The 26,035-nt window shown below is 37.3% G+C and overlaps 1 protein-coding gene across 1 annotated transcript in view; it reads left to right on the top strand.

Moving 5' to 3' along the window:
* Nucleotides 1-25,592, top strand: part of pgd (phosphogluconate dehydrogenase) — a 41,000-nt gene extending 15,408 nt beyond the window's left edge. Inside the window, exons 6-13 of the mRNA XM_039755640.1 lie at nt 872-941; nt 2,033-2,167; nt 2,322-2,511; nt 15,284-15,414; nt 18,558-18,691; nt 21,545-21,644; nt 22,591-22,713; nt 25,178-25,592. Of these exons, the coding sequence (XP_039611574.1) occupies nt 872-941; nt 2,033-2,167; nt 2,322-2,511; nt 15,284-15,414; nt 18,558-18,691; nt 21,545-21,644; nt 22,591-22,713; nt 25,178-25,297 (1,003 nt within the window). The 3' untranslated portion in view covers nt 25,298-25,592. The remainder of the gene's footprint in view (nt 1-871; nt 942-2,032; nt 2,168-2,321; nt 2,512-15,283; nt 15,415-18,557; nt 18,692-21,544; nt 21,645-22,590; nt 22,714-25,177) is intronic.
* The last annotated feature ends 443 nt before the right edge of the window (nt 25,593-26,035 follow it).

Raw genomic sequence — 26,035 nt, 5'->3', positions numbered from 1 at the left:
CAATAACATCCTAACTCTTTCAAACATAATGACTCTCTTCCTTTCTAAATATTTGCCACCTACATCAAACGACTTTTAATTTCTAACAGGTGTTTCACCAAAGTAAAGAATTCTCCTCTTAAGCCATCCTCCACAAACAAGACACACAAGCTATATAAACGAGTAGGCCAAGGACCTTCCTAATTCAGAGTCTGCAGGAGTAAAGCCGTCATTGCATAATAAAAGACCTAAATGTGGGACTGTTCTGGGGTATTGTAAATGCTCTGTTTTTTGACAGTCATTTTTATATTTTTATATTTAATAGTACTACTAGGGTGTTGTACTGTGTCAGCCATTATGAATGTAGAGATAAGCCAAGCAAAATGACCCCTTTTATTGGCTAACTAAAAAGATTACAATATGCAAGCTTTTGAGGCAACTCGGGCCCCTTCTTCATGATTACATCTTGCCTGAAGACTGGCCCTGAGTTGCCTCCTCGAAAGGTTGCATATTGTAATCTTTTTAGTTAGCCAATAAAAGGTGCCATTTTCTTTGGCTTTTCTCTATTTAATAGTGTAATTTTAATTACTCCAAGAGCACTCTGCATTTACAGTACAGTGTTTCACATATTTCTGCACTATGAGCTGCAGGTAAATTTACTCGCACCAGGTCATGCATTTACTCAGTTGGTGGAATGTGCCATTTTGTGCCATACAATTCAGATTCTTCTCCTCAAGTCCACGTGATCTGCAGTAATAAGTGCTTAATGGAAGTATTTTGGAAGCTCTTGTGTAGAGTATTGGTGTTTTCATGTTTCAGGTTCACATTTTTATTTCCATTGAAATATGCTGTACTGGAGTCATAAAAATGGTGTGTTTTTGCTTCTTTGCAGGCCTCACATTAAGGATATTTTCCAAAATATTGCTGCTAAAGTGGGAACAGGGGAACCGTGTTGTGACTGGGTGAGTGGTCTTGACCGTAAGATGGTATTTGTGCCTTAATTTCTACCAGCATTGCTTATCACGATTTTCCTTGTTTTGACTTTGATCAATGGTTGAATTTTTGCTTGCATAGTTGCACTTTGAGGGACCTCTGTGACTTGTTTTTTGTGATCTGGGTTATTAAAAGATTTCCCAGCTTTCTGTAATAACAGCAATACAATCTTTCATGTCATTCACTGCCTGCTGCTTATTTTGTACAGTACGTTAGGTTCACACATTTTACACAATTTAATCAAAGACCGCAATTGGAAAAATTAAGGAGCTAATACGTTTTGAAAACCAGACATACACACCTTTTCACCATTCTGTTACATCAAGAAAATGACTTGTGCCCAAGAAATGCAATTCAGAAGAGCTAAATATTAGCAGCTGTTGAGCTTAACTATTGAAAATTTCTCAACATGAAAAATTCCCTGTCATGAAGTTATATTTTAATTTTTTTATATCACTATCAAACCTAAAGTTGAAATTACTGTACTAATAGACAGTAACTTGCATGTTTTACATATCTAGAAAAACCTAGGATGAATAGGTCATCATGTTTTTATTCCATTTATTGTTGGTCTAGGGGATGTCCAGCTGTAGACAGGGACTGTAATGTTGTGGCCAGAGGTTTGCGAAGGTGAATTTGGATCGTCTGTCAGGGCCAGAATTCTGAGAGTGCCTGTCTCCAGCTGGATGCTTGTGACTCTGACTCTGACATGGCACTGAATCATTTGAGGCAAGCTTACAAAGCAGTGGGTTCAATTCATTGTTGCACCTTCATTTAAAGCATTCTTTTCCAATATGATTACTTCCTACAGGTTTTAAACAACCTAATTCTAAGCAATTGTGCACTTTTTTTGATTTATTCTCCTATGATAACTATTTGAAACTTGACCATAATTAGAAATCATTAACATTATTTTAATAGACTACTGTTTGTTGGTGCAATCCTGACAAAAGATGGACTAATGTCAAAAAACATCTCATTTGTAAAGTGAGGTGGGTGGACATCCTGAATTCCTAACAAGTAAATGAACGTCTTTCTTTCTTCCCTCCTCTCCTGAAAGGTTGGCGATGAAGGTGCTGGTCACTTTGTCAAAATGGTCCATAATGGAATTGAATACGGAGACATGCAACTGATATGTGAGGCTTACCACCTAATGAAGGACATACTACACATGGACCATGATGAAATGGCAAAGGTCAATATAAAATTGTAATTGTTAAAGATGGTTTTCCACGTTAAAGGATCAAAATTGTTATGTAGAAATGCATTTGGCACAATCGGAAAAACATTATGTGGTGTGAGTCTTGCTAGTTTGTAAAACACAAACTTTTTTTATTTTGTACCTTTAGGCTTTTGAAGAGTGGAACAAGACTGAACTGGATTCATTCTTGATCGAAATCACCGCCAATATCTTGAAGTTTCGAGATACTGATGGCAAACATTTGCTACCTAAAATCAGGGACACTGCAGGACAGAAAGGCACAGGAAAGTGGACGGCAATCTCTGCACTTGAGTATGGCACACCTGTCACTTTAATTGGTGAGTAAATAAATAGACTGTAGGTAAGGGCGAGGCATGATAAAGGTATAGGTGGGCCCAAGAGTGCAAGCAGGTAACTGGCATGTATTGATGATTCTTGGAAAGACCAGAGTTGCAGTAGTGTAATAGTGTTATGTAGATTTATTATCGCCAATCTCGTGATTTATCTTGACATTCACATTTTTTTTGCTGGGGAGGGGAATTTTAAAACACTCAATGCAACAAGTACCGGTATATTTTTAGAGATACAGTAAATTTAAAAAAATATTCCGATCCCTTCATTTTCTGCACACTTTTCATTGTAGATTTAATTTTCAATGGATTGATATGCCATTTGTGCCCTTCAGTTTATACTCAATAACCCACAATGACAAAGAAAAAACAAGTTTTCAGAAAGGTCTGCAAATTAAAAGTTAAAATCTGAAATCCCTCTTTCATGTAAGTATTCAGACCCTTTGCAGTGGCACTCTGGGTTGTGTTCAGACACATCCTGTTTGCTTTAATTCTCTTTGAGATGTTACTAGATCTTGACTGGAGTTCACCTGTGGAAAACTGAGTTGATTGGGCATGATTTATAAAGGCACACACCGGTGTATAGAAGTTCACACAATTCATGTTGCATTTAGGGACAAAAATGAAGCCATTAAGTCCAAGGAACTCTCTTTGGACCTCCATGATAAAATTGTGGTGAGGCATAGATCAGGGCAAGGGTATAAAACCATTTTTTTTTATGCATTCACAGCAACACAGTGGCCTGAATAATTCTCAAATAGATGAAGTTTGGAACCACCAGGGCTATTCCTAGAGTTGCCCGGTTAATCAGATTAACCACACAGCCATAAAGGATATTGGTCATGGAGGTAACCAAAGCTCCAAAGGTCGCACAAAAAGATCCTCTGAAGTCCTGAGAATCTTTTGAAAAAGCTGTCATCTGTGGAGCACTCCATCAATCGGGTGTTTAGGGTTGCATAACTAGACAGTAGCCTCTCTTGAGTAAACGTTTGATGGATTCTGATAGAATCTTGTCTGATTAGATAAAACTTGAGCTCTTTTGGGCAGAATTCCAAGCACTGTATTTGGCAAAAACCAGGCACTGCTTATCAGCTGCCTAATGCCTTCCCTACAGTGAAGCGCGATGGTGGCAGCATCATGCAGTGGGGTTGCTTCTCAGTGACAGGGATGGATAGATCATTAAGAATTAAATGGAATGATAAACACAGAGAAATATAGAGAGGTCCTTGAAGAAAACCTGTTCCAGAGTTCATACGGCCTCAGACTGGGGTGACGGTTCAGCTTTTAGCAATATAGTAAACCAAAGGAAATAGCCAAGATAACATTGGAGTGGCATCAGAATTAGTCTTGGGCTGTTCTTGGGTTGCACAACTAAAACCCAAATATAAACTCCATAGAACATCTATGGAGAGACCTGAACATGGTAGTTTTACAGATGCTTCTCATCCGGTCTAATGGAGCTTTAGAAGATCAGACGGGAAGGATAGGATAAACTGCCCAAATCCAAGTGTGAAACGATTGTGGAGACTTACCCGAAATGGCTCAGAGATGGAATTGCTGCCAAAGGGGATTCTACAAAGCACTAAATTTTAAAGGTTTGAATATTAATATGAATTTTTTGATTTTTAAAAAATGTGCAAATCTTTCTGAAAACATGCTTTTGCTTTTTCATAATGGATTGTTGAGTGCAGAGTTATGGGCAAAAATGGCAAATGTATCCATTTTAAATTAAATCTGCAACACAGTGTGCTGAAAATGAAGGATTTTGAACAGTTTCAATATGTTCTACTGTAAATATTGTATGTTTTAGTCAGAAATTATACATGGGATATGCATATGATTTAATTAGTATGCAAAATTAAATATTCCCTCTACATTTTAACATTATACTACGCTGGAAGGATGGACTTGGTGGATGATTCTCTGTTTTTCTCCTGTTTCTTCTTCTTCATTGAGACTGTGTGTATTGAGCTACAAACATGGGCACAGTTAATGGGGTGGCTGCAGGCTTCTGAAACACATTGAATCATTGAATGCACTATGTTACTAAAACAAATCCTACATAAAAGGTAATATTCTCATCAAAAGTTTATTTTTTAAAGCTATAGCTAATATAAATATGTTAATAATCAACAATGAATAATTTAAGTCAATCCCATCCTAAGCAACTCTCATCTTCTCATCACTTATCTTTAAAACGGAGAAACATTCTGTGTGACTTCAGTTAAGCATTAGTTTGTTTCAAATTTAGCTTAAGAGACATCAATGTTTGTTTTTGTATACGGTTATTTTTTTCTTTTATATGTCCAATAGGCACTTGTGGTGGCAAGCAGATCCTCTGTAATCAGAACAAACTACAGAGTCAAACATTTGTCTGCGGCTTATTCCTAAATAAGCTGTTTTTAAGTACTGCTTTGTGGCCATTTGAGCAAATCTGCACCCCAGATCACATGCATTCCTTTTACAAAATATTTAATGAACCAAAATGAGGTATTTGTCTTTCTGATGAAGTTCATTTAAAAAATGAAAAATGCTTTAACTTTCAAAACAGTTAACCCAATCCCTAAACGTATTGAGATGTTTGGAAATTCCATATGCACATATTCTAACTTTATTTAAAAAAAAAAGTGTTCCTTTTGCCACAGTCTCAATAAAAAAATGGACAATCTAAAAACAAGCAAAGCTTTCTGTCATTTAAAATATATTTAATGGTACTTTTTGTTTTTTTTTCATTTCCAAGTTTTAAATGTATTAATGTACATTTGATTTACTTTATATTGTAGACAATTTAAGATAGCTGACATAAGGTGTGATGTAATTTTATTTTATTTATTTTTTTTTTTTTGGTGGTTCTACCACAAACCCCCATGCCAAAATGTCCATTGTTGCCCATGACCACACAGAATTTACCTTTACTATTCAAATTTCTTGAATTATTTATTTATGTTAAATTGTGGCCCATAAGCAATGTTTATCTACTCATTCTGGGGTGGTCAGTGTTACTGAGTAGCATGTTTGTCCCTCCATCTCCTTCACTTTCATGATTCCCCTAGCTACAGAAAATGACCTAGTTGTTCCATCAGTAGAAGAACTTGAGACAATAATACATCAGGCCCAACAATTTTCTGTGCCAAAATCAGGAATTCCCTATATTCTCTTTAATGAGATTGAAACTACAGGGAGTGCAGAATTATTAGGCAAGTTGTATTTTTGAGGATTAATTTTAATATGGAACAAACACAGTGCTATCAGTCAATCCAAAATGTTAATAAACCTGAAACCTGAATGTTTCACAACGGAAATGTGAGTGTGAACATCATCAGGGGAATACATATGTGCGCACAATTATTAGGCAACTATTAGTGTGCAGATTTATTATGCAACTAAAGGAAAATGAAAATTTTCCCATCTCACTTGTTTTTTTTCATCTGTTATAGTGAGAATAATAAACAAACACCTCAAAATTTACAAATAAACATCTCTGACATTTCAAAAAAAATAAATCAATCAATCAATGACCAATATAGCCACCCTTCTTTCCAATAACAGTCATAAGCCTTTCCATTCGTGGAGTCTGTCAGTTTCTTGATCTGTTGACGATCAGCTTTTTGTGGAGCAGTGACTACAGCCTCCCAGACACTCTTCAGAGAGGTGTATTGTTTTTCTCCCCCGTAAATCTAGCGTTTAAGAAGTGCCCACAAGTTCTCGATAGGGTTTAGGTCAGATGAGGAAGGGGGCCATGTCATTATTCCTTCATCTTTATAGCCTTTACTGGCTGGCCACGCAGTGGAGAACTTCGATGCAAGTGATGGAGCATTGGCCTGCATAAAAATCATGGTCTTTTTCCTGTATCACTGTTTGAAGAAAGTGTCTTCAAAAACTGGCAGTAGGTTTGGGAGTTGATTTTGAGTTCATCTTCAATGCAAAAGGTCCAACTAGCTCATCTTTAAAAATACCAGCTCATACCAGTACCCCACCTCCACGTTGGAGTGGAGCTCTGTGCCCATTACTGATCCACAGGTCCATCCATCTGGTCCATCAAGAGTCACTCTCATCTCATCGGTCCATAAAACCTTTGAAAAAATCTGTCTTCAGATATTTCTTGGCCCAGTTTTGACGTTTCAACTTATGTTTCTTGTTCAGTGGTGGTTGGGTTTCAGCCCTCCTTACCTTGGCCATGTCTTTGAGCACTGAACACCTTGTACTTCTGGGCACTCCAGGTAGGTTGCAGCTCTGGAATATGAAAGTACTGGAGGATAATGGGTTCCTGGTAGCTTCACGTTTGATTCTTCTCAAATCTTTGGCAGCTAATTTGCGTCTTTTGTTCTCAACACGTTTCTTGTGACCCTGTTGACTATTTGCAACAAAATGTTTGATGGTTCTGTGATCACACACCAATATCTTAGCAATTCCAAAAGTGCTGCATCCCTCTGAAAGACTTTTTACAATTTTTGACTTTTCAGAGTCAGTTAAATCTCTTTTTTGGCCCATTTTGCCCGAGGAAAACTAGCTGCCTAATTCTGCACACCTTGATATAGGGTGTTGATCTCCTTAGGCCACACCCTCCCTCATTACACAAATACACATCACCTGACGTGCTTAAATCCAATAAGCATTCAAGTTAATACAGCTTGGAGTTGGAATATACGCATTCAAAATGATGATATGGTCAAAATACTCACTTGCCTAATTGTGCACACAGTGTAGTAGGTCCAGAACACATTCTTACGGCTTTGAGTTGCTGCAGCAGGTTTACTGAGCAGGCTAGTGCAGTACAATTGCATGTAATCTGGTGTCCAGTGGCTTTTCAAGCTGTCTACAGAGATGGCTGTAATAACTTCATATTGCTTTTACAACTGTCAGAGCTATAAGCTTGTGTTTTCATTGTTTATTATTATAGTCCAATTCAAAGCACTAAGTGACACCACACTATAAACTCCGTCATTGCACCTGCTTACTATAAAAGCTAATCCTGGCATTGAGGTGAAGTGGACACTCTGTTCTCTCCCAGAACAGGCAGTAAATTGCTCTAGATTAAATAATTAATCGGCCATTTTTATTTATTTATATATTTTTTAAACCAAGCCTTTCACAGCAAATGCCACTGCAGGGTTGTGTAAAATAACTTGAAACATACTATGAGAGAAGGAAAACCGCAAGGTAGATTAGAAGGTAACTCTAACTGTTAATGAGTGGGAAATGCAGACATCCTGTGTTAAGGCCATTAAGGCAGAATTTGAAACAAGTAAAAGTATACATCAGTTGTCTGGAAATAAACTTTGATAGAAGGCATTGAAGAGTGGGCTGGGCGTTGGTGGAGTAGTTGTAATGAAGTCAACTTTCAAAGTATTTAATGCAAGACTAGTGACACATCCATCCATTGTCTGACGCCCCACTTTCTAGCTCAAAATGATGGACATCTTGAGCTGGCATACTCTAGTATGACAGTACAGTCAAGGAGATACAGGTGCTCTCCTCGAACGTGAACGCAAAGATTTGAAGAAGTTGTAACATTTCTTGTATTTTCCAGCATATCTATTGCTGTTCTCTGATTAGGCTTTGTAACCTTTACCTATCTTGTGTCCTGCAGCCCAACATTAGTAGCATCAGTACAGTTGTTATTCATCTGCACAGTGGTCTACTAAAATAAAATCACTTTTCAATGGTCAGAAGTGTTTTAAGTGAGTCCTATTTCTCTTAATATTGCATACTTCAATATATGTCCTGCGAATCTTTCATATTCTTAATTTTACCAGCATATCAAATGCTACACGGCACGGTGCTGAATCATCTATTTACTGATGCTCTCTGTAAGTGTGATTAACACCAAAAAAATCCTTTGCTAATTGTTTTATCTTGGTAGAGTAATACAGTATATTGCTCTACTATCCCCTATTGTATTATTAATATGTAGCCTTAGAATGCCTAATTTCACAGACTTACCACTGTTTATAAGGTATTATTCTATATAACTTTCCCTTCTATATCTATAACCTCAGGCAATTAGATGTAGTAAAAAGACAAGCAGGAGTTAAGTTACACATAAAATAATGTATTACTGATAATATTCATAAATAATAACAAAATGCAAAGTACATTTGAATATTGGCAACCTGATTAAATGGTGATATGTACTTCAGGCGTTACACAGACTTGTTTGTTACTTAAAATGTCTCTAGTTAAGGCATCATTGGTGTTCAGCTTTCAGCCACATGTCTGTTCAAAATGGCTGCCAAGCTGTGCTCTCCATTGTGTTTGTCTTCTTCATCATACAGTATGTTAGTAACAGAGATGCTTCTTCATCATATGTTGGTTAGTAAGAGAGATACTTCTTCATCATCACAGGTTAGCAAGAGATGCTTCTTTCAGATGTTAGTAAGAGAGAGGGAGAGTGAGATAAAGCAAGCAAATTTATGGGTTTTCTGTCCAACCCCTACAGCCAATAGGACATCTTGGTACTTTAAGGCCTCTGAGACAAGCCAGTTCCAAACAGCTATACCTCAGACCAATGGGGGAAATAGAACATCTTAACACATGTCCCCAAGCCATATGTTAACGTAACCTGGCTTCCTTGCGGGTGTTGAAAGACTTTAGCAAAGAAGTACTCCTCAAACTGGTTTAAGACACATACCCCCCAAAAATCCTGTCATAAAATTACAAGGAGACTTAGTCGTAAAGGGGTCGGCAAACACGAATGCCTTTCACTAAAGTAACACTAAATTACATTACTTTGCCTAAATTATAAATAAAGACGTGCAAAACATTTATCAAGTTATATGCAAAATCTTACATCACAACACTAAGGTCTTCTTACATAAGCGTCAATAAGTAATAGATGCATTTTTGCAGTACCTAAACTAAAGTGTTACTGAATAATTTCCATTAGTTTTGGCACATATACTCCTATAGCACAATGGCAAATTACCAAAGGCATGTTTTACTGATCCACGTGAGCAAAAATCCCTTCTATTTTTCCTTAAGGGAGAGAGAATATGTGTAGGATATTTCTAAAACACAAGTTTTTGTTTCCAAATTATCACTCGGTGAATCCTATGAGGTGTCAGCTGTGCACATGGCTGAAAGGCCACACACAATAGAGCTCAGCCTGCAGATTCACAGTGACTCGCATTTATTAGCTCAATCTGCTGAGTCATGCTCATTCTGTAAATGGCATTTGTTCCTTTTATGCGCTTGTATTTCAGGAAACAAGAATCAACACTGCTGCTTCTTGAACTATGTTGATTTTTCCGCCATCTTTGGCAGTGAAGCTGTTTGGCCTGCAGTATCTTCTGCTCTGATTCTTTTTTCCCTACTTTTTCTCAGTGCCAGTTAGCATTTGAGCTCGTGGTTTTTTTGTTTTTTTTTTTCCTCCCAAAGACCATATTTGATCTCCAGCATGCTATTTGTATTTTGCTGTGTTGTTTTCCCCCAGAAGTAATCACTTTCTGTTTTTTTTCAGAATAGTAAATAAAGTGCTAGATCTTTTTTCAAATGATAGGTTGTGAATTTTGTGCAGTGCAGTAAATGGACTCCTTTGTGACACTGCAGATCTGTACTGCCCTAAGAAACCAACCAACCTCTTTCACGTCAATTAGGGCACCAATCAAAACTCTGTATGGATTTTAAAAAGTTATATGGGTGTACAACACAGAACGATGTCATGCTGCTTTATTGTATACACCTATTTCTGTGCCTTTGATCACATGTTCAATATAATGAATGCTTTTGACTATGCCTCTCGTTTACTCCTTGCCATGGTCTCTTCCTGTTGTTTGGAGTTGTCTGACAAACCTTAATTGCGGTGCACTGACATACTGCTTGGAGGGGTAGGTGTATATGAAAGGGTATTTGTTTCTTTTCAGCCCAGCATGCCTCTCTTCAACTGAGAATTCTAGTATGTGCTTTTTCTGTAGGAACCTGATGGTGCATATTCAAGGCATTTTATTGCTTGGATTTTAGTCAATGGTGCAATTCTCCTCTGTTTTCACAGAGAGAAAAGAATCGATAACTGAAAGTGGGTTTTAGATGAACAGATTGTATTTAATGCTAACATTCATGAAGAATGTTAGGAAAAAACAAAACAAACAGGCTTACATTGTAGTTTGTGGAAAAGAAAATCTGAACTTCTGTTTCAAATGGGCATAAATTTTAGTTTCTGGTCATAAAGAAAACAAACGAGCACTAGTTCATATCTGTGTTTTTAAAAAATAAATAAATAAATAAATAAACCTCTTTCCAAACCAAAGTAATAAAAGTAGTGAGTGGCATATTTAAAACCAGCCAAAAGTACAAGTTAGACACCAAATCCCAAGCTGCAACCAGGCACACTAGTTTCTTGGAGAAATGATCTAGAATTAACGATTAAGATCTGCGTAGATGGGAGATTAACTGATTTCAAATGGGGAGGGAAAGGCACAGTAACATGGAAACATTGCATTTTGATTAAAAGCTGATAAAGTCCCAAAATGTGAGATACCACTACTTTGGGATAGGCTTTATAAGATGTGGAGATCCTCTGCTCTGCTTAGTTTAAACTTATGTTGATGAAGTGAATGTTGTCTTACATGTGCCTTACTGAAAACCTGGTGAAATTGATAAAAACTTGACAGACTACTACAGAAAAGTTGCCAATTATTGCCTAAATTGAAGAAATAAATGGGTTACATAATATCATAAAACTTGCCAATAAAATCACTGCTACAGCTGAAAACCATGCAGTACATTTGGGAAGTGAGGCCTGTGAAGATATGTACAAGGTCCCTCATGAATTTAATGAGGCTAATGTGCTTATGGACCTCACAGATGACCATTATCAAGAATACTTCTAGATTGGAAGGACTGATGTGTAATAATGTAGTCATTTTTATAAATGGTTTTCAGCTGTCTAATATCTTTCTCACTAGTATTATGACAGACTTTGTATATCAGTTTTAATATATTCATCCCTGCATTTCATGTCAAAACATTAATTCAAATGTCTGCAGTACTACCTGTTAATTCAAAGTTTAGTCTTTTAGTAAATTTCTATAACATTATCAGGCATGAAGTCTGTGGAGCTACTAGATCTTGTCAATACAAGATGTTATTTTACATTTGGTTCATTGAGGCACCACTCCAAATAAATTAAAAGCAAGGTCATTTTTTCAAAAATAGAAAAAAAAAACAAAGGGTCTATTTATGATGATCACATGTGTAGATGAGCTTTGCACGCAAGCAGATTTGTTGTTTTGTTTTGAATAAATTAAACTTTTAGGCGATTCATTCACAAGTAACCAGTCTGGAGATGTTGGTTAATCTAGCTAGTAAATATCTGGCATGTGAAAGGAAAGCCTAGATATCCAGAATGACACCCATACAAGCATTGGGAGAACATGTAAACTTCACACAGGTAGACCTGGAATCAAATCTGCACCACTGTGGAATCTGTTTTTTTGTCCTGTTATGTATATTGTGTTTGTAATACCCTTTCATTGCTGCTTATGTTTTCTTTTTTTAGTGTCATAGGCAACCCTAAGTGGTAGTTCCAGGGACCTTGTGACAGATGCCTATTAAAACAAATTGAAATGTTTCAATTTTTCCAAGCTCACAAGTGAATATTATGTCTTTAATGTCAGAGGAAGTAAACAGACTTTATGAGTTTACCTTGACCTTGATTTTGACTACATTCCTGCCTTGTGATTCGATCTCAGGATTATAACTCCTGTTTTCCTTAACTTTTTTTCTTTTTAACCATTCATGTTTTCAGATGTGGCTGCTAACCTTTGTTCCTGTTTTTGACCATGCCAGTTAAAATCCAGTTATTTGCCATGACACACTAAAAGATAAGAAAGCAGTTGCAATGTGAAAACACACCCAGGAATAGTTAGAACTATCAAGAACCATAATACAATTCAAGTGCAACAAGTAACAAAATCACAGTAATAAATGCTTATAATGACAAGTGAGCTTGTGTTGCTACATTTACCAGCCATGTAATCAAAGACCGTGTGCAACAGTAGTTGAAGGTACAAGCAAGAGCCACACTATCTTCAGTCTCTCTGTAATATACAAAATACATAAGGTGAGTGGTGACAGTAGATAATAATAATGAAGAAGATGATAAAAAAGGCTGCTGATGCTTTTTGAGACCATTTATGGAGAACCAACAATGACCTGACACGTGTCTTCTTTCCACTGTTTAGTATTTGTATGTTGTGATAGAAAAGCATTTCACAAATGATTTTAGAGCCAGCATGGATTACTGGCTTTACAAGACTTAAACTAGTTAACTAGGGCGGTTGAGCTTAGAGTTGGGAGTGGTATAACAGATGAGTGTGAAATGAAGAGAGTCCAGGAAAAAACAGAGAAGGTGTTAGCTAGAAAGGAAGTGACACCTTGTATATATGGTGAAAATGGATTAGCAACCCCACTTGTTACGGTAGGGTCCACAGTCTGTTTAGGAAGGTAACTGAAAGTTTGCAATGTGCACTTTTAATCATGTCTGAATTGTTTGATTTGTAATTTAAAACTGTGGAGTAGCGTGGTATATCAAGGAAAAAATTACTGTATCTTTGTCCAAAATAGTATGGAGGGCACTGTATAAAATAGAATATCAGTCTGTGTGTATGCTCCCTATACAGTCCTACACTGTGTGTCTGATCTGGACCAAATTCTGCATAGTTGCTCTCTGGGACAATACAGACAAGATAATACTATTAATTCTTTCCATTTTATATAGCACTTTTCTCACTACTCGAAGTGCTTTGCAGACTCCACACAGGCAGGACCTGGGACACAAACCCATATTCTCTTTACTGTGCGGCAGCTACTTTGGAGCCCAAAATTTTGACACGTGACTTTGAGTAGTACAGTTTACCTTACTGCCAATGTGAGAAAACTGCACTACAGTGGTGTGAAAAACTATTTGCCCCCTTCCTGATTTCTTATTCTTTTGCATGTTTGTCACACAAAATGTTTCTGATCATCAAACACATTTACCCATTAGTCAAATATAACACAAGTAAACACAAAATGCAGTTTTTAAATGATGGTTTTTATTAGGAAGAAAAAAAATCCAAACCTACATGGCCCTGTGTGAAAAAGTAATTGCCCCTTGTTAAAAATAACCTAACTGTGGTGTATCACACCTGAGTTCAATTTCCGTAGCCACCCCCAGGCCTGATTACTGCCACACCTGTTTCAAATTAAGAAATCACTTAAATAGGAGCTGCCTGACACAGAGAAGTAGACCAAAAGCACCTCAAAAGCTAGACATCATGCCAAGATCCAAAGAAATTCAGGAACAAATGAGAACAGAAGTAATTGAGATCTATCAGTCTGGTAAAGGTTATAAAGCCATTTCTAAAGCTTTGGGACTCCAGCGAACCACAGTGAGAGCCATTATCCACAAATGGCAAAACATGGAACAGTGGTGAACCTTCCCAGGAGTGGCCGGCCGACCAAAATTACCCCAAGAGCGCAGAGACGACTCATCCGAGAGGTCACAAAAGACCCCAGGACAACGTCTAAAGAACTGCAGGCCTCACTTGCCTCAATTAAGGTCAGTGTTCATGACTCCACCATAAGAAAGAGACTGGGCAAAAACGGCCTGCATGGCAAATTACCAAGACGCAAACCACTGTTAAGCAAAAAGAACATTAGGGCTCGTCTCAATTTTGCTAAGAAACATCTCAATGATTGCTAAGACTTTTGGGAAAATACCTTGTGGACTGATGAGACAAAAGTTGAACTTTTTGGAAGGCAAATGTCCCGTTACATCTAGCGTAAAAGGAACACAGCATTTCAGAAAAAACATCATACCAACAGTAAAATATGGTGGTGGTAGTGTGATGGTCTGGGGTTGTTTTGCTGCTTCAGGACCTGGAAGGCTTGTTGTGATAGATGGAACCATGAATTCTACTGTCTACCAAAAAATCCTGAAGGAGAATGTCCGGCCATCTGTTCGTCAACTCAAGCTGAAGCGATCTTGGGTGCTGCAACAGGACAATGACCCAAAACACACCAGCAAATCCACCTCTGAATGGCTGAAGAAAAACAAAATGAAGACTTTGGAGTGGCCTAGTCAAAGTCCTGACCTGAATCCAATTGAGATGCTATGGCATGACCTTAAAAAGGCAGTTCATGCTAGAAACCCTCAAATAAAGCTGAATTACAACAATTCTGCAAAGATGAGTGGGCCAAAATTCCTCCAGAGCGCCGTAAAAGACTCATTGCAAGTTATCGCAAACGCTTGATTGCAGTTATTGCTGCTAAGGGTGGCCCAACCAGTTATTAGGTTCAGGGGGCAATTACTTTTTCACACAGGGCCATGTAGGTTTGGATTTTTTCTCCCTTAATAATAAAAACCATCATTTTAAAAACTGCATTTTGTGTTTACTTGTATTATATTTGACTAATGGTTAAATGTGTTTGATGATCAGAAACATTTTGTGTGACAAACATGCAAAAGAATAAGAAATCAGGAAGGGGGCAAATAGTTTTTCACACCACTGTATATAGTAAGCAATCATTCAAAAGTAAGGATATTTTTAAGATCCGATTCTAGACCTTAAGAGCAAGGAATGAGTGTTTTTTTAAAACATACTCTTATTTCGTGCAGGTATGCAGTATACTTCAGTTAAAGTTTCCTATGAAAAAATGTGTTTTATTACTTAAATTGTACTTCTTCATGGTTCTTACTGTGAATGATGCTATGCTGAAGAATGACAAGGCCTGATATGTGTCTGCATGTTTTGTTCTTCTCTTTTCCACTACTGTGCAGGAGAGGCAGTCTTTGCTAGGTGTCTTTCCTCATTAAAAGAGGAAAGAGTAGAAGCTAGCAAACATCTGAAAGGACCCAAAGAGGCAGCTTTTAGTGGTGACAAAAAGAAATTTCTAGAAGACATCCGCAAGGTGAGTATGCCACCTTAGCTTAAATTAACCCTGGATGGGGTAGGGCATTCATCCAGAGTCAATTTGGGGAAAAGCTAGAGTACCTAGAGAAGCACTCGCACAGAAACCTGGGACAGAGGGAAGTTCAGAGAACTCATCAGCGAGTAGAATTACCCAATCCAGTATCTCTTTTTTTATTTTATTCTCTGTCTCAGTCTTGTGCATGCCATTCTGATGGTGACATTGACTTTTCTTTAGGATTTTAAACGATTAAGGGATAAATATGTGTAGTCTGTGTGTTAAACTGTATATTCAATTAGAGTTTGCTGTCTTTTTATTTATTTATTTTTTTATTTTAACTGTTAAGGAGTTATCAATCAAATCGTAATCATATACTGTAGTGGTAAAGGCATCATAACCAGGATAACCAGTCTTTCAGTAGCCACATGTAATAATGGGAATTAAATTTCCAGAGGCAAATGTTTGGGTGATTGCATTATTACTTTTACTCTCTTAAATAATCTCTCTCAATATTTCAGAAATTGGTACATTTAAGTCAGTGATGATGAACCTGTGGTACTAAACTCGGCAACACAATTGCATGGCCAATCAGAAAGAGTATGCTGCCTATATGCTGCTAACAGAAACCCAGAAATAGTCAATTTGACTAAACATATTTATAAAACACAAGAAAATGATCACAAGTGTCATGCATATTTTCAGGTTCATGGTGCCGATGATGTTTAACTCTCGAGTGGTGTAATGATGTCAAAACATTTTGACAAAGAAGATGTACACAAGATTCCTCAGGGCATGTAAACGCGCATTTTTAAGAAACCAGGTTTCTTCCTTAACTGGGTTATTCACCTCCGGGGTGCCCAATACGTCGATCGCAATCGACCGGTAGATTGGAAAGGTAGTGCAGGTAGATCACGTTGCATTAAAAAAAAAATGTTTTTAAATGTTAGTCTATCATATATCCTCCCTATGGCATTTGCCACTTGATTGACATACAGGGCGGCCAGTCTGAGATCTCTTTTCTTCTAACAAACTAGTCATCCCGCACACACAATCAAACGCATGAGCTACTGCAAAACTCCGGCTATCTAAGTGATCTAGTTAGCCTTCCAATTTATATCGACTAAAGAAGGGATTTAAAAAATAAATAAATAAATAAATTTGTGTTTAGGGTATGGGCTGGATGTGGAATTGGAAGAGGATTATTTATTTTTTTTCTCTCACAATGTCACAATCGAAGTGCATTTGTCTGATCTGTCAATCTATCATTGCTATTCCAAAGAAGGAAATTGTGGAAAGGCACTTTTGAACTGTTCATAAAAACTACAGAACGGACTTCCTTCCAAAAAGCGCTCTGAGAAAGAGAAAGGAGAGGGAACTAAAATCGCAGTTAATCGGACAGCCGTCATTTTTCATTCAAAAACAAAGGCAGACGCACCGAAGCATCGTTCCGGGTGAGTCACTTGATCATTAAGCATAAGAAGTCCTTCCAAGATGGAGAGAAGATAAGAGGCCTTTGTTGAGACAGATGGCTATGGAGAAATTCCTGCTGAGATTGAGACCCCTGCCTGGAGAAAAGAGTTTCTCCTTGTCATTAAACATGCAGAATACAAGCAACTTAATAATGATCATTGGCTGCTAGACTTGGCATTTTTTTACTGATCTGACCAACCTGTTGAATGAGCTTAATTTACAGCTGTAAGGAAAAGACAAAACCATGGTCAATATGATGAGCTCAGTTAATGCTTTCAAACAAAAAATGCAACATCTGTCCTCAAAGCTGTAGCGCCTTGATTTGGGGAACATCCAAAACCTCGCGTCACAGCTGGAGACGCAATGGAAGGCGTGTGCGCAACTTGACAGCATACGCTACCCCGAGCAGATTGAAAATTGTCTGTCAGACTTTGACAGATGGTTTCAAGACTCAGCTGTACTTGAGCCAATCGCTACATTTAAGTGCTGTTCATTTAGGGAAGATGTTGAGGGTGATTCACCCGCATCAAAAATTGCAACACTGTTTCACCTAAAACTCCTCTACAGTGGAGGATGAGATTTTGACACTACAGGCTGACATTCAGCTGAAGTATGGGGCTCATGGACCGTTTTGGAACTTCCTCACAGGGGAAAAGTACCCAAACATGAAATGTGCTACCTCCTTGACGACTACATTATCCGGCTCTACTTATTTATGCGAGTCAGCCTTTTCCCACATGAAGATTAAGTCCAAATACCGTAGTGACCATAAATGTATTGAATTGTTATTGTGCCATAAGGGTTATTCAGTTATGCAAGGTACAACAACCTATATTTTATGTATGAAGGATACTCCTTTACACTCTCGACCTGGTCATTTTAAAAGTAGCTCGCAAGCCGAAAAAGTGTGGGCACCCCTAATTCACCTTAACCTGGCTATATGTGTGCATGTCAACACACTGAATGAAGGGTATTCTTATTGCTTTGTGTGATCCCAGAAAAAGTCATAAATTAATGCTACAGTGATTAATTGTGCTGCTTTTTTTTTTTTTCCCCTTGAAGTTTGCCTCCCACTGTTTATATCCAAGTTTAATTTTAGTCATCATAGAAATGTACTGTTAATGAAGTCATTTCCTCTGAGAATGGTTTAGTATATTGAGCATAGTGGGCGTAGATTATTTAAGGAAGTGTTGTGAAAAGACTGCATGTGGGAGTTTAGAGAAGTGGAGGACGTGCTATAGTCTTCATTGTTTGCAAAAGGCGATTCATTCCTACTGTGTAGGCTTTACTACAAACGTGTCCACTGAAAAAGATGTTTAAATGACAAATATGAAATGGAATTAAGTTGGCATTTTGGGTGAAAATGTGTATGATAAATGTCCTTCTAGTTTTCACTCCAGCCATCACCTAATACAATTATTAAAATAAATGAACTGTATCACGCATTACAACTAGAAATATCTTGTGAGATGCAGGGAGACAACTTTAAGTTATGTCTTCGTTTGGCCTTCTGAACTAGCTTGTTTGTTAGGTATGGGTTTTTTTTTTTTTTAATGTTTTAAAATTTTTGCATGTCTTATAAATCTGAACATTCTACAAAGAAAATTTATAGTTTTGTATATATTTCTTTTGTCTTTTCTCTACTCACCCTTATACATTATCATTCTCCTAAGGCCCTCTATGCATCAAAGATCATTTCATATGCCCAGGGATTCATGCTTCTGCGTCAGGCAGCCAAGGAGTTTGGTTGGTCTCTAAATTATGGTGGAATTGCCCTCATGTGGCGAGGTGGATGCATTATCAGAAGGTAGGATGGATCACTGTTCTGTATTGTGAACATGCAGATTACACACAATACGCAACTTAGACACAAGATTCTGGGGCTGTCCAGTGGCAGTGCCAACTAGTGCACGGCCATTTGTTTGTTGGTCTGCATGAGGCCAGCAAACAAATGAAAAAATAATTTTCTGCATGCCTGTTCTTTACACATTAGCATTCTATGCTTCTTTGAAACTGGAACATCGTACTGCTGGCATCTTCCCCATGAAGTGGAAGGACCAAATATGGGTTTTCAAATTTAGTGCGATTCTCCTCAGCAGTGGGTAAAAATCAAGACAGATGGATAGAACTCGATTTGTCCTCAGATGGAATTTGGCTTTTTGACAAGCTCATTAAATGAATACATAAATAAATAAATGCATATACACCTACACCAGAATGACTAAAAAGAAAGAAAACCTCTGACTTTGCAGTCGCAGTGAAGCATTATATAATGTATTGCCTTTGGTGTAAAGGAATCCCAGTAGGATTTCTTGAAACACCTGTGCTGAATAATATGCAGCATTGTTTATAATGACCATCAGTTTTGTCTTCATTCTCTCCTCCACTGTGAACTCCAGCGGGTCGAGAGTGTGTCCCATAACTGAGTCTGCCATTTTAAATAATTTATTGATTTGGCAGACCTATCTTTAAGTAATGCAGGCGTATCTTGAAGTAATGTTACCTGTCCAGATCACAACTTAAAAAATTATTATACTGGCCATCTCAGAATTAAAGAATATATGAAGGATGTCATCACCCATATTAAAGGAATACAGTCTCCAAAGAAAATGAAGAGCTTATTCTATAATGTTTTGTGAATGATGCATTCCTCATACCGATCTGCTTCTGTTTTTTTCCCAAATGGCCTATGAGCTTTTCATATCTTTTTACTTGCATGTGCTACATGGTCGGGGAAAAGTTTGCATCGGAAGTACAAATACACAATTAAAGAATAAAAAGGCAGGCCTCGTTTTAATGTTGGCAGTGATCTTCCAGCCCCTTTTTCTAAGCTGGAAAGTTAAGGTTGCACATGTGCGCACAGACACACAGACACACAGCCAAGTGTATAGAGAGCACCACAGGGCCAGATGTTCAAGACCTCACCGTGAAACAGGCAGCACACCGCATAAAGACAATTTTACATGCTGCTACAACAAGCAGTATTTCTCTTGATAAGTAATTATCTTGAGCATATGATAGATAATTTAGGGAAAACAATTTTTAAAAAAGAAAACGGAAGTGAGGGTCGTTATAAACATTCTAATCATAAGTTAAGTTACTGAGGGAAGCGTATTACTTACTTTGTACAACATCTGGTAGGGCTGTACCCTACTGATGCAAAAACACCACTGGTTAATGGTCGGCTTTTGTATAAAGTTGAATATTTAATTATAATAGCATATATTTTATAAAACCTGTAGAAATTAACATGTTACTTAAATCTCTACTTAGACTTCAAAACACTTTAAAGCTTGAATAGCTGATGTACTTTCATTTAAGTAAAGAGAAAATAGAGTTTATAGGAGCACACACAGAACAGACAGTTGCACTTCTATTTTCACACAACAGTGTTAAATGTTAGCTGTTTTTTCTACTGAGATGCTGTGTGTTTTTCACACCGACTATTAGTGCTATTTCTCCCTCTATGCTGATCTTGAGCCATCTTGTGAAATTATTTACTGACCTTTTACACATTTCAATACCACGAATTCTTTGTTCAGCTCTGAATTTCCAGTCTTCATTTTTTTCCCTCTCCTTATGCCGAGCCCCACCCTTTTTGTGTGCATGGGTGTATGGGTATCTTCCTGAAGCTGGCCTACCCTGGTGATTTTCATGTTAGTTCTGATATTGAAGCCATTCACAGTGTAGGATCTCCTATAAGATGACAAAGCAGTCAAACTGGTGAACCACTGTAATAAATCCATGCTTGTATTTTTTTTTTTTTTGTTTTGTTTCCTTATGAAACCCCAGAAATGATCTATATGACATTTCTGTACTTGCAGAGAGCGATATCCTGCTACAGGTTTTGCAGTAGCAGTGAAAATAATAATTACTTTTGATAGCTGCAGAGGATGTGGAGTTTTATATTGCACACACGTCTATTGCTACTATAGCAGCGCAACATGATGCATATTTGAAATTACAAAAAAAGATATGTTTGATAATGGTGAGAATGGGGATATTTTGGTAACTGTTGACTCCACCAGCCAGCAATGTCAGTTATTGGGCTTTAAAAGAAAGATGGCATATAAAAGAATGCCTTTTTAAAAACCAATTGGGAACAATTTCAAAGTGTGTATCCAACCCTGACTCAGACTGCTCAGTGACTGCAGGATAAGAGATGATTGTTTTCTACTTCCACTAATATCACTTCAGCAGAAATCCAATGATGTCCAGCTGTGCCATTTTCCAGGACTGAAAGTTTCTTCTGTATATTTAGTGTCATTCTGTGCCAATTATTAATATAATGTTGTAGTTATGCTAATTTACATCTTCTAAGTCATTATATTTCTACCCAGTGATACAATACTGCCCTCACATTTGAGTAGGCAACAGGTAGATATTGTTGTTTGGTGTTCTCAAATTCAGTTAACTGTGTCTACTGTAAATAATTGATAACAACTAAGTGAAATCCATATATATATCGAAATATGGTAAGCATTAACCTTGTAAAGGAGCTGTAGCAGCTCACCGCACATTAGCAAGTGCTTTTCACAGTCCCAACAATTCTGAAGTATTTTTCAGTGCAATTAATATATATTTTATACTATTCTGAGCACAGGTAGTTTTGAATTACTTACTCATAAAAGCTTAATAATCCTTTCTTCATTTTTAATAGTGTTTTCTTGGGCAAAATAAAAGAAGCATTTGAAAGGAATCCAGACCTTGAGAACCTTCTTCTGGATGACTTCTTCAAAAAAGCTGTGCAGGACTGTCAGGTGTGATAATCTGTATTGAATCTGTGTGCAGCCTGTCTGGGTACTCGGTGTTGCGTTTTTGTTTCTTCCTAAAACTGGTATTGAGTACCCCTTTGGATAACCACATTAACCAAAATTTCACAATACAAATGTTGGTTATTTACCACCTGTGAAAACCAAAGCTGAGCACATCCCATTTTATGATTCCCACAGAGTTGCGTTGTAAGCCAAGCATGCAGCATGGTCAAGAGCACATACCCTTAAAATGCTGGCAAGAAGAAATGTAGACGACTGATAACCAAAAAATACTCGCACAATGACACATCTCCGATCTTACGAACACACTAGTGTGAAAAAAGTTACCATTTAAAGTCCGTTTAATTTTCCAGTCTCCATAGAATATTCCCATCTCCTCGTTAATAGCTGCATCTTTGTTTACTCAGGAAGACCCAGTATTGCTATTACCTGTCTGAGGAATTTTCCTGTGGAGCAATCTTGTGTATGTTGACTTTTTAGTGTCTGCAGCATTCTGTAGTATGCGTTTTAAAAGCCTTTACCGGAGTCCCTCAACTGTAACCATCTAGAACCCTGTTTAGCCCATTTTGGTATTGCTTGTCCAAGTTTACTGAAAATATTTCCTAGTCCTAATACATTTACCTTATTACATATAAAAGCAATCTAACTGGCATTAATGGCACAACCTGGACTGTAATCAGTATGACCTAGTGGTCAGTAAACTGTTAGCGGTTGTACAGTTCCCAGTCCTGGCTTGCCCTTTATCTATGAACGAGTCACTAGCCTGCTAACACTACATTAAAACCTGTTGAAAAAATGTGATTTTTTTTCTATTAAAGTCATCATGACATGGCACACTTGCCTAATCTAATTATTTAACAAAAGGCTCATTCACGTAAAGTCATATTTCTTACGCAGAGATGTAGAAATTTTGTGTTTTCCTTTGATTCAGGAGTCTTGGCGGCGTGCAATAAGCACAGGTATCCAGTTTGGGATCCCCATGCCATGCTTTGGAACAGCCCTATCCTTTTTCGATGGATACAGACATGATATGCTACCTGCTAACCTGCTGCAGGTAAGAAATTGAAGGCTTCATTTTTATCAACACAGTTCTTGAGGAATCCATTTAAAATATTTGTACTCATTTTTTTTTTTTTTTTTCCTGTGTTTTAGTGCTATCAAAGCAGGAGGCATTTCAATCATGAATGCAAAAGAAAGTGTGGCTTTTCTCCACTAGTGATAGTTACTGATAGTTTAAAATTTTGGGATTGAAATGATTTTAAATGAAAACATATTTTTATCAAATAGTAAAATGTCTAAGTGATAGCTATCATGCGGAGATATTCATTTTATGTGATCCCTTTCATAATATATTCAATCCCAAATACTATTTTTACATGTTACATGATGGAACCTGGGCGGTGCAGTGGGTAGCGCTGCTGCCTCGCAGTTAGGAGACCTGGGTTCACTTCCTGGGTCCTCCCTGCGTGGAGTTTGCATGTTCTCCCCGTGTCTGCGTGGGTTTACTCCCACAGTCCACAGACATGCAGGTTAGGTGCATTGGCGATTCTAAATTATCCTTGGCGTGTGTGTGTGCGCGCCCTGCCTAGCTCCCTGTGTTGGCTGGGATTGGCTCCAGCAGACTTCCGTGACACTGTAGTTAGGATATAGCGGGTTAGATAATGGATAGATGGATGATAGAACCTTCTTGAAATAGCCTATTTTTGTAGTAAAAGTTAGAGGCTTGGTTAATTTTAACTTGTGCAAGGCCACACTGTGAATCAGCAGGTTGCTTTAGCTTTATAATTTACAATCCAGGTCTTCAGAAACACTGAAAAATTCACTACAACAGCAAACCAGTAAACAATTAAATTTGTCCAATTTTTATATCCTTACATTTTTTAAATCTTTTTGTACATGTGCTTTAATTACATTTGTTGGTAGTTTATTTCATTTTGCATGGTTTCTAGTGCTGCTGTGTCTTTATATTTTGTGGTGATCCAAATTCCATATGGCACTCCAGATATAGTCTTATTAAGTGTCTGGTCTGGTTTTATGTTGTGTAACCCCACTGTTGAATGCACCATCACAAAGCACTTTACACATCAAACAAGTTTAACATTCAAAGTAAGTAGTAAATACAATGTCATGCTTTTAGTGTCATGATACAGATTTCAGATTTGCACTTAAGACATTGCCCTGTAGCCCATACGTTCACTAGCTCCCCTCAGTGCATAAGGAGAGGTGCGAGTGAAAAAGAAAGGCCACTGTTTTTCAAGCCATTGGACTAGCATTATGAGTTATAACTATGCAAACAGCTCTTGTCAAAACTTTCGAGTTGTTGGTTTTTTTGGTTTTTTTTTTTTATAAACCTTTTTGGACTGGACTTTTATCTTGTGCCTTTTGATTACTGTTGCTTGTGACCATCTCCCTATTTATTTTTGTTTACACCTTGAATCACAGACTTCAACAATAAAACCATTTGTTTTTTTTACTTTTTATCCCATTGGTACATCCAAGTCTAAACTTTCCCAATGTTGTGTGTTGCCTTGATGGGACACTTCCTGCATTGGTCGCCTTCATTACCGTACATATGGGAAGTCACAGTGAGAAAGCAGCTGCTAGTGACACATGCCTGACAACAAATTTAAACACAAAAAGAATCCAAACAGCAGGTCACTTTGTCAAATCCGACAGTCTTTAACTATATACAAACATTTTTTTCCTTTTTAAATTGTTTGTTTCCATTGCCCAGAGCAGTAGTTCTCAAGTTCAGACTTGGGTGGGGGCCGTTTTTTATTCCAACCACCTTTTTCTTTTGAGTCGACTTTTACCTTAATTAATCATTCTGTTATTTCATTGTTTTTTTTTTTTGTTTTGTGTTAGTCTAGAAACAAACATGGTATTTAAAGTTTTGCTAGGAAGGCAGTGAGCATTTGTTTGTTAAGCAGGAATGAATTCATTTTCATTGTCTTGTTTTAAGGTTTTGCTCCCTTTTATAAACATTTTTGGTTAAATATGCCACAAACAGCCACTCCATTTTAGGGTTCAGTATTGTTTGCACCCATGTCTGCTCCACTCTTTGTTGTTACTATTCACATACAACTAACCAAGAAAATGTCACAGAAAAAGTTAAATATGGGAGAATAATAAAAGATTTTAGTCCTTAATCTTTCTAAATTTTTATATATGGCCTTTAAATGTCTTATTGCTATGTTGGTAATGAATATAGAATTCAATTGAAAAAGACCAGCAACTTAAACAAAGAGATCTATTAAAAGTAAGAATGACTCACAGATTTTTTTTTTTGATTTTTTTTTTTCTTAACTGGTTGGAACAAAAACTTGCAACCACAGGGGTCTCCCTTGACTGAACTTGAACTACTGGTTTAAAGGATAATAATGCAGTGTCAAAGTAAACTGATTAAATTCCTTTCAGCATTTGCCTTCCTCTAGGTTGTTGCAATCTATCTTGTATTTATAAATGTGATTTGGCCTGCCTTAAGACTGAGCTCATTATTTCTTTTTCCTCCCCTACAGGCACAAAGAGATTACTTTGGTGCCCATACTTATGAACTGTTGTCAAAACCTGGAGTGTACATCCACACAAACTGGACAGGACATGGTGGCACCGTATCATCTTCCTCTTACAATGCTTAGAGCCACTGAACCAAAAACTCCTAAGACAGGTGACCTAGAGAAGTTGGAGATACTACAGATGTACTGTATAATATAAAAATGCTTTTAGGAACTCCGCTTAAAGTATTTTCTTAAATAGTGAACTAAGGCATATATTTTGTGTTTTACGATTCTTTCAACCTGCTCTCATTAGACACCCACCTGATGTATTTTTTCCAATCATGTGTATGGGCTCACAGAAGGAGTGCACTTATCACACACTGTATTAGAGTCATGAAAGTAAAAATTAAAATAAAAACTGAACTACCTTTTTAAACAGGTGTCTGTCACATGTTACTTTCTAATTCCCTGAAATGGGCTAATCTTGATTGCCAACTTGTTTGTGTTCTTGGAAGAGGTCAGGAAAAGAATGGAAAAATTCCATAATTTTTCTTAAACCCAAAAGGCAAGACAAAAGATTATAAAAAAATTAACCAAGATATTGAAATGAATAACCAATGTAAATGTCAGTTCTTCAATTGGGGTCCCTATCATAGATCTTTGCTCCTCACTCTCCCTATAACCCGTTTGCTATCCTAATTCTGGATGCTCTACCATCCTCTGTTCAGCCTTTGTCTCGGATCACATCCTAAATTCATCTGTGATTCTGGCAGACGGCCAGGGATTATTTCCAAGGCATTTAAATAAACTGTTTGGTTTTTTTTTCTGAGGCATTGTCTGGAATTACTCTTGGAGTCACAAATGTGCCTAGAACACCCC

Source organism: Polypterus senegalus, chromosome 6, assembly GCF_016835505.1.
Source record: "Polypterus senegalus isolate Bchr_013 chromosome 6, ASM1683550v1, whole genome shotgun sequence".
Lineage (NCBI taxonomy): Eukaryota > Metazoa > Chordata > Cladistia > Polypteriformes > Polypteridae > Polypterus > Polypterus senegalus.
The sequence above is the reverse complement of the archived record's forward strand: the minus strand, read 5'-3'. Positions and strand labels throughout refer to the sequence as shown.